Raw genomic sequence first — 12,277 nt, forward strand, 5'->3', positions numbered from 1 at the left:
TGAATGGGAAAAGCCCAGAGGCTGCTCAATGACCCAGAAGACCTCTAACCCCTTCTGAATATAGAGGAATGAGTATAGATACCCTCTGAAAACACATTTCACTTCTGCATAACTTTAATATTATGTCTTGATCTTTTGTATCTCTATTCCCTTCAGCATTATCAGATTTTCTTTCTATTTCCTCTGCCCTTTGCTGACCTTATTGAGCCTCCGGGAGACTTGTCTCAAAATTATCTCACTAATTGTCTTGAAATATTTCCTAGTTAAAAATTCTCTTTCAAAAGCAAGATATTATCTTCAGTCACATTTTGCTTCAATTTACCTGACAAAACTTTGAGAAATAAGTCATCAGAAATATTTTATTAACAGTTACACCTAACTATGCAGCTCGTTTCACTTGCAGTTTAACCTGGACCTGTTGACTTTGAATATGAATGAACAGTTCAAGTTCAATTACTGTGTCATTAACAAGAGAAATTTTCTTGAAAATATTTTATTCCATCTTAACTGTGTTCTATGGGGGGGGGGAGGTGTATTTCCATATACAAAGCTTTCCATATGCCCATAGGCTCTCACAGTTAACTGTGCAGAACCTCTTCAACTACTGTAATCTGCCTGAAAATTACAAGGTTTACTACCAAAGAGGAAAAATTGCAATTCTGCATTCAGGCAACTTGTTCTGGCAGAGCCATCTCTCATGTAGCTTTTTTAGCTAGATGTGCCTCTATTTTGTTATGGAAGATAATGATAGTGATTATTATTTGTAACGTTTTATTAGCAATGCCTCTGAGCATCCTGTAACTCTGATTTGTTTGACAGTTGACATGGCATGTTTAAATCACAGAAAAATTGGCATATTGGCTGGTAGATAATAATGCAGCTATAGCAGGGTTTGGTACATTGAATTTCACTGACTTGCTACTTATGAAAGGAGAAATAACTTTTTTCTCGCTTCACTTATGATTAGAGGGACCAGACAGTTCAGGCAATATAGTCAGTGCTGAATTTATTTTACTACCCTTCCTCCAAGATAAATTTCTGTCCTGCTGGATCTATTTCTACGTTTAAAGGGGAAGTGCTATCATGTTCCATAAGAATATGAAGGTAAAAGAATAATAAATATTCATAATTTGGAGAAGAGGCTCACCACATCCTATCATATCTCTCTGAATGGATCCAGAGACCCTCCCAGTGACTTAGGGAAAACAGACTTTGTCCAGGAATAATGAATGACTTTTCTTTCCTCCACTGCAGCAGTGAGTGAAGGACCAACCACCCAACAACCACCCATGCTGCCCCCATCTCAGCCTGAGCATTCCAGCAGTGAGGAGGCACCAAGCAGAACCATCCCCACGGCTTGTGTTCGACCAACTCATCCACTCCGCAGCTTTGCCAATCCTTTGCTACCTCCACCAATGAGTGCAATAGAACCGAAAGTCCCTTACACACCACTTTTGTCTCAGCCAGGTAAGGTACTTGATTGTTCATCTTCAAAATTCTTATTATTGGTGCCTCTTCTTAAGTGCATGAGGGTGCTTGAGAAGGCCTATATGTCATAGGCCTTCTTTTTAAAAATTATCTTTTTAAAAATTATTATACTTTAAATTCTGGGGTACATGTGCAGAATGTGCAGGTTTGTTACATAAGTTTACACGTGCCATGGTGGTTTGCTGCACCTATCACTCGGTCATCTAGGTATTTCTCCTAATGCTATCCCTCCCAAATAACCCCACCCCCTGCTACCCCTCTCCTAGCCCCCGACCTGCCGACAGTCTATGGTGTGTGATGTTCGCATCCCCCTTTCCATGTGTTCTCATTGTTCAGCTCCCACTTATGAGTAAGAACATGCTGTGTTTGGTTTTCTGTTCTTGTGTCAGTTTGCTGAAAAGGATGGTTTCCAGCTTTATCCATGTCCCTGCAAAGGACATGAACTCATCCTTTTTTATGGCTGCGTAGTATTCCATAGTGTATATGTGTCACACTTTCTTTATCCAGTCTATCATTGATGGGCATTTGGGTTGGTTCCAAGTCTTTACTATTGTGAACAGTGCCGCAGTGAACATACATGTGCATGTGTCTTTATAATAGAATGATTTACAACTCTTTGGGTATATATCCAGTAATGGGATTGTTGGCTCAAATGGAATTTGTAGTTTTAGATCCTTGAGGAACTGCCACTCTGTCTTCCACAATGGTTGAACTAGTTTACATCCCCACCAACAGTGTAAAACTGTTCCTATTTCTCCACATCCTTTCCAGTATCTGTTGTCTCCTGATTTTTTAATGATCGCCATTCTAACTGGCATGAGATGGTTAGCTCAATGTGGTTTTGATTTGCATTTCTCTAATGACCAGTTCTCTAATGACCAGAGATGATGGTCTTTTTTTCATATGTTGCTGGCTGCATAAATGTCTTCTTTTGAAAAGTGTCTGTTCATATCCTTCACCCACTTTTGATGGGGTTGTTTTCTTCTTGTAAATTTGTTTAAGTTCTTTGTAGATTCTGGATACTAGCCCTTTTGCCATCTACATAGGTAGATGGCAAAAAAATTTTCCTGTTCTGTTGGTTGCTGTTTCACTCTAATAGTTTCTTTTGCTGTGCAGAAGCTCTGTAATTAGATCCCATTTGTCAATTTTAGCTTTTGTGACCATTGTTTTTCGTGTTTTAGTCATGCAGTTCTTGCCTATGCCTATGTCCTGAATGGTATTGCCTAAGTTTTCTTCTAGGATTTTTATGGTGTTAGGTCTTATGTTTAAATCTTTAACCCATCTGGAGTTAATTTTTGTATAAGGTGTAAGAAAAGGATCCAGCTTCAGCTTTTTGCATGTGGCTAGCCAGTAGTCTACTCCCAGTAGACTAGAGAGTCCCAGACTCCCAATGTAGTACTGATTTTATTACTTCAGCTAGTATCCAAAAGGGCTGAACTTGAGCCCCATTTTGTTTTTGTCAGGGATTGGGGAGGGAGAAAAGCAGCTTATCAAAGAGAGACAGAGACAAAAAGAGATGGAGGAAGAAGGAGGAAAAGAAGAAACATGTAGAATAAATGATAGGTCAATAGATAAGTAGATACAGATCAATAAACATGTAGTACTTAAAACCTTCAGCATATCAGGCATAAGATAGTAAAGTTCTGTGGTTCTAAGTAACCAGAGATGGCCCTCTTAATAAGCACAAGAGCTAGACTAGGCTAATCTACATTATGTTCATATATTTGACTACTTTTCTGTTACTCAGACCTACCATAACTTATTTTGTTGCATTAATACACAAGCCACATAATGACTATAAAAGCTAGAAAAATAAGATTGCCTATGAACTATGAATATTAATTACTGTATAGCAATATTAAGAATGTATCTAGTTGCTGGAATATTAGTTGATTTCTACACATCACCTCCGATGTTCTCTGATGTTCTCAACATTTGCATGATGTGCAATATGGATACTTAGCTACACAGCCTCTCTGGGAGGTAGGCTGGAACATGAAGGCATGTAGGATCCCATCACTTGGGATGCACGTTCCACTATGGAGTCTTCCCTGACACATGGGCTCAGCACAGGTCATGATTTCATTCTACAGGAGATAGCCCTTCCCATACAACAAAGCCCACATTGGGACTTAAAGAAGGTCTGTATCGCCCCAGCCCCTCTCTCCACTCTCCCATACATACATACTCCAAACACACACACATTATGGGAAGGATCTGCTACTTTATATGGCCCCAAAACTATGAGGTCTTTGATAAATGAGACAGAGACAACTTGAAGCAAGAGCATTCATTTAATGAAATTCTGGTGCCAAGAGTATGCATTCTTGTGATTTCTGGCTGCATCTGTTTCCCCACTGCAAGCACAACCAAGGAAACAGACCTTGAAGAAAACTAGTATTCAAGATGATAGTGACAGGTTAATTGCAACTGCTAACAATAACCTTTAATGAATCTTTAATGCACATACTTATAGGACAAGCATGCTTCTGAAGGCTTATTACATCTCATTTGATCCTCAAAACAACTTTATGAGGTAGCTACTAGTCTTAACCTCATTTTATGCACAAGGAAACTGAGGCACAGAGAATTTAAGCAGCTTAAGCCTGTCTAGCAAGTAAGTATGCATCTTTTCCTCTTTTCAACTTCAGAAAACCTGGGTTCTCAAATGTTAGAAACTCATTTGTGCCTCTTAGTTTATATCTAACTTATTTAATGACAAAAACAAAAGCAAAAAAACTATTAAATCATTAAAAGAAAACAAGAAACATCTTAAATAATTACACATTAAAGAATATATTTTCTCATTAGCCTTCTTCACTCACATTTTAATGAGGAAAGGTAAGAGGCTTAACTGTTCCTTGACAGCACCAAAAGAAGAGTGATGTTTAGTTTGGAACACAAGATTTCGAAATCAGCCCATGCTCTGGAGTGCTATAATGACAAAAGGATACAATTCTTTTAAAGATGGAAGAAAGAGCTGGGAATTATTTTTTTTTTTTTTTTTTTGCTAGTAGTTATCTTCTTCTAATTACATTAATCCCAAAGCTGCCTAAAACAAAATCTGATGCAATGCAGCATAAATTAGTGGATTATATCCTTCACAGAAGGGAAGTAGAGTCAGTAGGGCTGTTTCTGTATGAATTTCATCAAATAATAAATATGTCTGAAGAGCCAAAGAACCACTCTCTGATCTAATGGCAACCAGGCAAAGTATCATTTTCTTTTCTTTTCATTGTATACTTAAAAGCCTTTTGTTTGTTTGTTTTTATTTGAACTATTTCTCTCAAGCCATCTCTTCTTTCCTATTTTCAGATATCTCTGGCTTGAGTATTTGTTTGATTTTATGGTTTTTTTTTAATCGTTCCCCTTTAAATATTACTCACCCCTACTCAACTTGAGGCGTGCCCCACTGTCCCTTTGAAATTTTTAAATTACTTTCCCTTTAGTGTTTCTTATTGTCTTCCTATGATTCCTGTTCATTTCATAATGCCTTCCCTCATGATTTTCAAATAAGTTCTCCCTGCATTGCTCCTGACACATGGTAAATAGCATGCTTTTAAAAAGGGCCGGTGTTTACTTATTCTAATAGAAAAAGAAAATTAGCGGAATGACAAATGTATTAGCTGTGACATTAACTACATGCTTCTTAGAGTTACAGATGAAATACTTAGAGCTTTCAACAAGTTTTTAATTCTAAGAAAATCATTACTTTAGTCAAACTGATTGATGAAGTAAAGTCATTCTCTTGTCAGCTTTAAAAAAAATACCTCAAATAATTTTACTGTGGATTTCACAAGAAAGGACTGCATAATTAGTAATGAATTTATCTTTACTTACTGCAAGTAATTACTTTAGAATATGGTAATGTGAGGCATTGCTCTAATTTTTAAAGATCATGCCTAACAAGAAACTTCTTTGAACACTTTGAGATTAGGATCAAGGAAGCAGCTCTTTCCCCACTCACATTCCTGTGTGAGCATTTGCTTTTTAAAAAATTCTTATTTTAGATTCTGGGATACATGTGCAGGATGTGCAGGTTTGTTACATAGTTAAACGTGTGCCATGGTGGTTTGCTATACTTATCAACCCATCACCTAGGTATTAAGCCCCACATGCATTCGCTATTTATCCTGATGCTCTCCCTTCCTTCACCCCACCCACTGACAGGCCCCAGTGTGTGTTCCCCTCCCTGTGGATTTTCATGGGTAACAACATCATCAACTAAGTCTGTGCCTTAGTTTGCCTCCCAATAAGGCACACAGAGCTATGTTTGCAGGAGAATTATACGAGTCTAGGGCAACACATATTATGCAGTAATAGTCTCCATGGGGTTGCAGAGCATTTTGCAATATTTTTATAGTAAGCAGTAATTAGAAAGCCATTCTGTTGTCATAACAACTGAAATTTTGCCTACCTGAAAACAGATTCATTTCCTCATTGCTTTTTTCCACCTGCTGAGTTAAAAATGCAACTTACAAGACTCTAGGGTATTTATGGTGTTTCTTACAATTTCATCATCACCTTATAATAGAGTGGTTCCATTTTTTTAATGCTTTATCTATAGATGTGAATAACTGTGAGACCTTGACACATTTCATGGAGGCTGCAATCACTACACTTTGCATATCACAAATGTAGACATGTAAGTGATTTGGCTTAGTCCCCTTTCAGGTTAAATAGAAAATGTTTGATAGTGTGTTGGGCTTATTGCATTATAGATCTGACATAAATTTTACAAAGGGCCAAGATAGGGTGTGTGTGGTTTTTTTTCTTTTACTAGTTAAAATTCCTTTTAGCTGTGAAATGATCAGCTGCACTTTAAATGAACCTGTGTTAGGAGACCATTTGTCTTCTAGAGATATAATTCTAAAGGGAAAGAAAATGTGATCTGTTAAATAGTGACTTTTATATCATAATACTCTTTTATAACATTAGCCCCCTGGACCTCTTGCAACTTTGTAAAACTGCATAAGCACTATATTTTCCTTCATTTACACATTGTATTTTACACACATATATTTATAAAAGCAAAACTCCAGAGCTTTCTGATCTTTTCCATCTTCAAAGGATCAATATGTCAGTGGACATGACAAGACCAAAACTCACTTCATTGTACTGCGAAATTGAGTTTGATTTTCCCGTGCAAATTGTGGCATGTACTTCAATTTGTCTGGGGATTGAGGACAAGGACTGGGTGGAGGTGGCTGACAGTGGACAGAAAAGGCATTTGATTTATATTTTATGGATGGTTGGGAAATCATGTATTCTTGCTGTAACCTGATCTTTTTGGCAGGCCCTATTTCAGTAAATCTGCTATCACACAAAACTGCCAATAAATTACTATAATGCATTAATACAATTGCTTTCCCTGAGCCACTCCTAGGCTGCCATTGAGGGTATTCATCAAGAATACCACAGGGGTGTTCCACATTCTGCTAAAATCAGCCACAGGCAGAGGTCATGGGAGATCAGGCATCTTTTAGCAGGTGACACAAGAGGGTCATATTAAAGGCCAGTCAGATCGAATAAATCATTGGCATAGCTTAGTAGGAGAGATGTGTTGATTTGGTGTTACTGGAGCCAATACTTCCAATCAATGCTAGAGTGGAAAATCACACTACATCTTATTATGTAAGTTTCATCTCATCCATCTGTGGCTTTTTGGTAGCTATCTCCTTGAAATTTTCCTGTCCTCACTCCTAACAGATTTTTTTTAATAGATGAAATTTGATTTGATTTGGTCTGGTCATCCTAAATTGTCCATTGGTAAAATGTAATTAAGGCAAATTTGCTTTAAATATCAATAATATTTGTGAGTCTGTTACTTAGTGGTTTAATAAATTAGTATTTTCCTCTGATGAGATTTTAGTAAATAAACAGGAAAATAGCTCTGTTAATTGCCCCGAGGAGAGAGAAATAATTTCAAGAAGAGCCATTATGAGTAAGCTAAGTGATTGATACCCTATTTATAAGTAAGTGACAAGGCGGAGGCCTAAAAAGGTTAGGCAGCCTGCTCAAGATCAGCAATGCTACATTTCTCTGAATTCTTTAAGTTTGGCTGAGGTAACAGATAAAGGATTTTACCTAGTTCTTTTGTGATGTTAACAGTTATTCTTAGAGTGACTTTTTCCCCCGCTAAAAGGGGGCTTCAAGGATCCTAATAATTAAATATTCTTTAGAAAGAACTGCATCAGGTAGATTAAGTCATTTAGCTGAGTGTTTGAGTAACTATTTTATTCCTTTTGGCATTATGTGGAGAGGAGATCTTATAACAAAAGTGGCGACTACCGAGAAAACTCTGGAATAGTTGCCATCTGTCTTAAACTTACCTGTCCAGTCTGTTGACTATCCCTCTATGGTAAGGCAGGAAGCCAGGGGGCTGAACTCTGACATCTGTTCCTTTCACACCACTGATGGCCAGAGCTTTGGAAGCCAATTAAAAAATAAAGATGAGCATAAAGAAGTATAAGATAAAAATAAGAGTTTAAGTCATATGGAACTATTACTCACAATGGGCGTTGGAGAGTGTGACCAGAGGTCAGTGAGAGCAAAAAACGAACAGCTAGTATTTTTCAGAATTGCAAAAAGCTCTTTGGGAGAGGGAGTGAATGACTATGGTTGAAAAATTTGAATCGCTTTGATGAAAGATTTGCCCAATTAAGAGAAAATATTGCATCAAGAATTATATGACATTGAAGTTAACTATCAACCTAACACAATGAAACTCTGAGGTTCAAGTATTCAGTGGCCATCCAGCTAATAAGAGTAAGTGAAAAATAATCTGTTTTCAGAACTGTAACCTAATAGGAGACATAATTTGAAACATGTAAATTACAAAGAACGTCCTTGGATTATACTGCAGAGTGGGTGTCCCCATGAGTGACAGAAAAAATGGTGAAGGAGAGGTGGGCAGCAGGCTGTTTTCAAGGCAGTAAATATTGCTTTCACATATCTTGTAAACTTCATAGGTCACACAGTTCACTACTGCAGTATAGATTTTGTTGTTTATGAAATACTTAGAAAACATCTTTTTAAAAGAAAGTTATAAGGTTTATTCTCTATACTTTGTCACCTTTTTATAGTTTATAAAGGACATTTTCAAATAAATTTATATTTACCTGAGAAGTAACTTTATCACCATTACCAATACAGAGGTAAATACTCAGAGGTTAAATACATTGCAACTTTTCCAGGGTCACATGTCATTATTCTTATAACCTTCATCCCCACCCTTACATATGGTGGGCACTCAATTGTTGGTTGAATTGGTCAGAATATAATAAAATAATAAGGATGAGGGCCAGAATTTAACTTCGGTTCTTCAATTTCAAGTCTAATAATGATTTCAGACAAAGCATAGCAAGTTGTAACTTTATAAGGATCAGATACTAGATTAGATACTAGAAAAAGATAAAAGCAGATAAATGAAATAACTTACAAATTCATGACCATTTTATGATAAAATGTTTAATAATCTGAACTATAAATAGCATCTTATGCTAAAGCCAAATAAATTGCATAGAGTAGAAAAGACAAATTGAAGCCACAACCCTTGGAAATTCAGTAGTTCATTAATTATACTTTAAGTTCTGGGGTACATGTGTAGAACATGCAGGATTGTTACATAGATATACACGTGCCATGGTGGTTTGCTGTATCCATCACCCTGTCATCTACATTAGGTATTACTTCTAATGCTATCCTTCCCCTACCCACCTCCCCAGATAGGCCATAGAATGTGATGTTCCCCTCCCTGTGTCCATGTGTTCTCATTGTTCAACTCCCACTTATGAGTGAGAACATGTGGTGTTTGGTTTTCTGTTCTTGTGTTAGTTTGCTGAAAAGGATGGTTTCCAGCTTCATCCATATCCCTGCAAATGATGTGAACTCATCCTTTTATATGGCTGCATAGTATTCCATGGTGTATACGTGCCACATTTTCTTTATCCAGTCTATCACTGATGGGCATGTGGGTTGGTTCCAAGTCTTTACTATTGTGAACAGTGCCACAATGAACATACATGTGCATGTGTCTTTATAATAGAATGATGTATACTCCTTTGGGTATATAACCAGTATTGGATTGCTGGCTCAAATAGTATTTCTATTTCTAGATCCTTGAGGAATTGCCACACTGTCTTCCACAATGGTTGAACTAATCTACATTCCCACCAACAGTGTAAAAGCATTCCTGTTTCTCCACATCCTCTCCAGCATCTGTTGTCTCCTGACTTTTTAATGACTGCCACTCTAACTGGCATGTGATGATATCTCATTGTGGTTTTGATTTGCATTTATCTAATGACCAGTGATGATCAGCTTTTTTTCCCACGTTTGTTGGCTGCATGAATGTCTCGTTTTGAGAAGTGTCTGTTCATATCCTTTGCCCACTTTTTGATGGGTTTTTTTTTTTTCTTGTAGATTTGTTTAAGTTCTTTGTAGATTCTGGATATTTGTCCTTTGTCATATGGGTACATTGTAAAAATGTTCTCCCACTCTTTAGGTTGCCTGCTTACTGTGACGATAGTTTATTTTGCTCTGCAGAAGCTCCTTGGTTTAATTAGATCCCATTTGTCTATTTTGACTTTTGTTGCCATGACTTTTGGTGTTTTAGTCCTTGCCTGTGCCTATACCCTGAATGGTCTTGCCTGGGTTTTCTTCTATGGTGTTTATGATTTTAGGCCTTACATTTAAATCTTTAACCCATCTTGAGTTAATTTTTATATAGCGTGTAAGGAAGATCTCCAGTTTCAGCTTTTTGCATATGACTCAGCAGTTTTCCCAACACAATTTATTAAATAGGGAATCTTTTCCCCATTGCTTATTTTTGTCAGGTTTGTCAAAGATCAGATGGTTGTAGATGGTGTGGCATTATTTCTGAGGCCTCTGTTCTGCTCCATTGGTCTCTATAGCTGTGTTTTGGTACCAATACCATGTGGTTTGTAGGCTTGTAGTATAGTTTGAAGTCAGGTAGCATGAAATTCAATAGTTTATTTTTACGAAAATAAACAGACATGAAGTAGCCTGCATGGAGAAGAACACCATGTTCTGTGTTCATAAAAAGAAGGAGTGTGGATCAGTGGAAGTGAGAGTCCTAAGGAATAGTCTCTCTACTATGTCAACTACAGAATTGATTTTGCTTCTGTGAATCTCACTTTTCTCATCTGTGAAAGCAGATGGTCTTCTTTAAAGAGAAAGGAAACATGAAATTCTACAACCTTATTTACTACAGAAATAAGGGTAGATATTTTCCATTTATCCTTTTTCTTTGCTTCATGAAAGACTATGAGTAAGAACGGTTTTAGTTTGAATGAAGATTCTGAGACCATGGCATACATTTTACGTGTTGTAAATAGCTGGCAGAATTCTTTAAAGCTCTTCAATGAGCATCAAGTTACAGTTGCTTTCTCTGGGAACAACGGGAAAAAGTGCTCACATAAACCTCTGTGTTAATGGACTATTGAAAATGTGTTATAAAAAATCTAACACACTGCAAGCAAAAAGTCTCTGTGATATTAAAATAAACTGAGAGTTTAACCATCAGCAAACCATTTCTAAAGATATGACCTGTACTATCTTAAAGATTATGTGAAGAACAGTCTTCTAGTCTGAATGTTTATACTTCTTTTACCTTACTGGCAGGGACTTATAAACGAATTCAAGTGCCATGTTAAACATCTTGTGTATTTTCCAGCATCAACTTTCATCATAGGCTTGCAGGAGGATTGATGTTCTTATTTCCAGGATCTCTTTATTTACTAGAATGTCAAGGCTTTTAGAGGAGAATGCCTTTATCTTGTGTAGTAAAAGGGATTCTAACAAGCTTTTTTGGTGAAAAACAATAAGTAAGCCCTATTCATGAGAGTATATGCCTCTCATTTGGAAATGAATAATTGCACTACAGGCTTACAAGAATAATGGCACTTACAGTGACTGGTGACTGCTATTTTCAACATCATTTTCAAAGTGCTCTTCTAAAACATTCTTCTTTCACATTTCTGATTCTTTGATCCAGCAAGCTGTGATCCTCTCACCTTAGCCTCCAGAGTAACTGGGGCTACAGGTGAGCAACACCTCACTTGACTAATTTTTGTATTTTTTGCAGAGACAGGATTTTACCATGTTGTCCAGGCTGGTCTGAAACTCCTGGACTCAACCAATTCACCCACCTCAGACTCCCAAAGTGTTAGGGTTACAGACATGAGCCACCATGCCTGGCTAAGACTGCATTTTTTTAAACCACAATAATGTGTGAACCTAATATACTGTTAAGTCAAACATTAATTTAGTCAGTGTTGTATTTAAAAGAATATAGTTATTTGTTCATTTTCTTTTTGGCCACTCTCTGAGTGGTACCTCAGTTAATAGAAACAGGTTGCTTGGTGCACACATGCCTGAGGCCGACACATTAGAAAACTTGATAAATCTGGAGTCCATGTTGCCTGATAAGTTGAGCCCAGTGAAGTTCCCATCACCTTGTATATGAAGCAGTAGGATCAAGTGAAAGGGAGTTTAAAGTCCTTTTTAACAGCTTGATGGCTAGTGCTACACTAACTCATGTATGCTATATTTCCCACAAGTATATGCAACAGAGAAGGGGTGATTAAATGGACCCATGAATGGAAGAGAGATGATGAGCAGAGCATTTCAGAGCAACTGCTCAGAGTTTTCTGAATGTCATTTCCTGAGTCTAGAGAGAAGAGTGGCCTTTTTCACTTGAACAGGACTTGCTTTCAAATTATAAATCCATTTAACAGCTAGGAAGCCACCTCAGTAAAATGGTCAC

At 37.1% G+C, this 12,277-nt stretch overlaps 1 protein-coding gene across 4 annotated transcripts in view; it reads left to right on the forward strand.

Moving 5' to 3' along the window:
* The window catches only part of DCC (DCC netrin 1 receptor), a 1,203,097-nt gene that overhangs the window by 1,163,135 nt on the left and 27,685 nt on the right, over positions 1-12,277 (forward strand). For all 4 annotated transcript variants that reach the window (XM_032259518.1, XM_032259520.1, XM_032259521.1 and 1 more), the window contains exon 27: positions 1,255-1,467. In XM_032259518.1, coding sequence (XP_032115409.1) covers positions 1,255-1,467 — 213 coding nt within the window. The remainder of the gene's footprint in view (positions 1-1,254; positions 1,468-12,277) is intronic.

This window comes from Sapajus apella, unplaced genomic scaffold (assembly GCF_009761245.1).
Source record: "Sapajus apella isolate SASKATOON/1434 unplaced genomic scaffold, GSC_monkey_1.0 scaffold109, whole genome shotgun sequence".
Classification (NCBI taxonomy): Eukaryota; Metazoa; Chordata; class Mammalia; order Primates; family Cebidae; genus Sapajus; species Sapajus apella.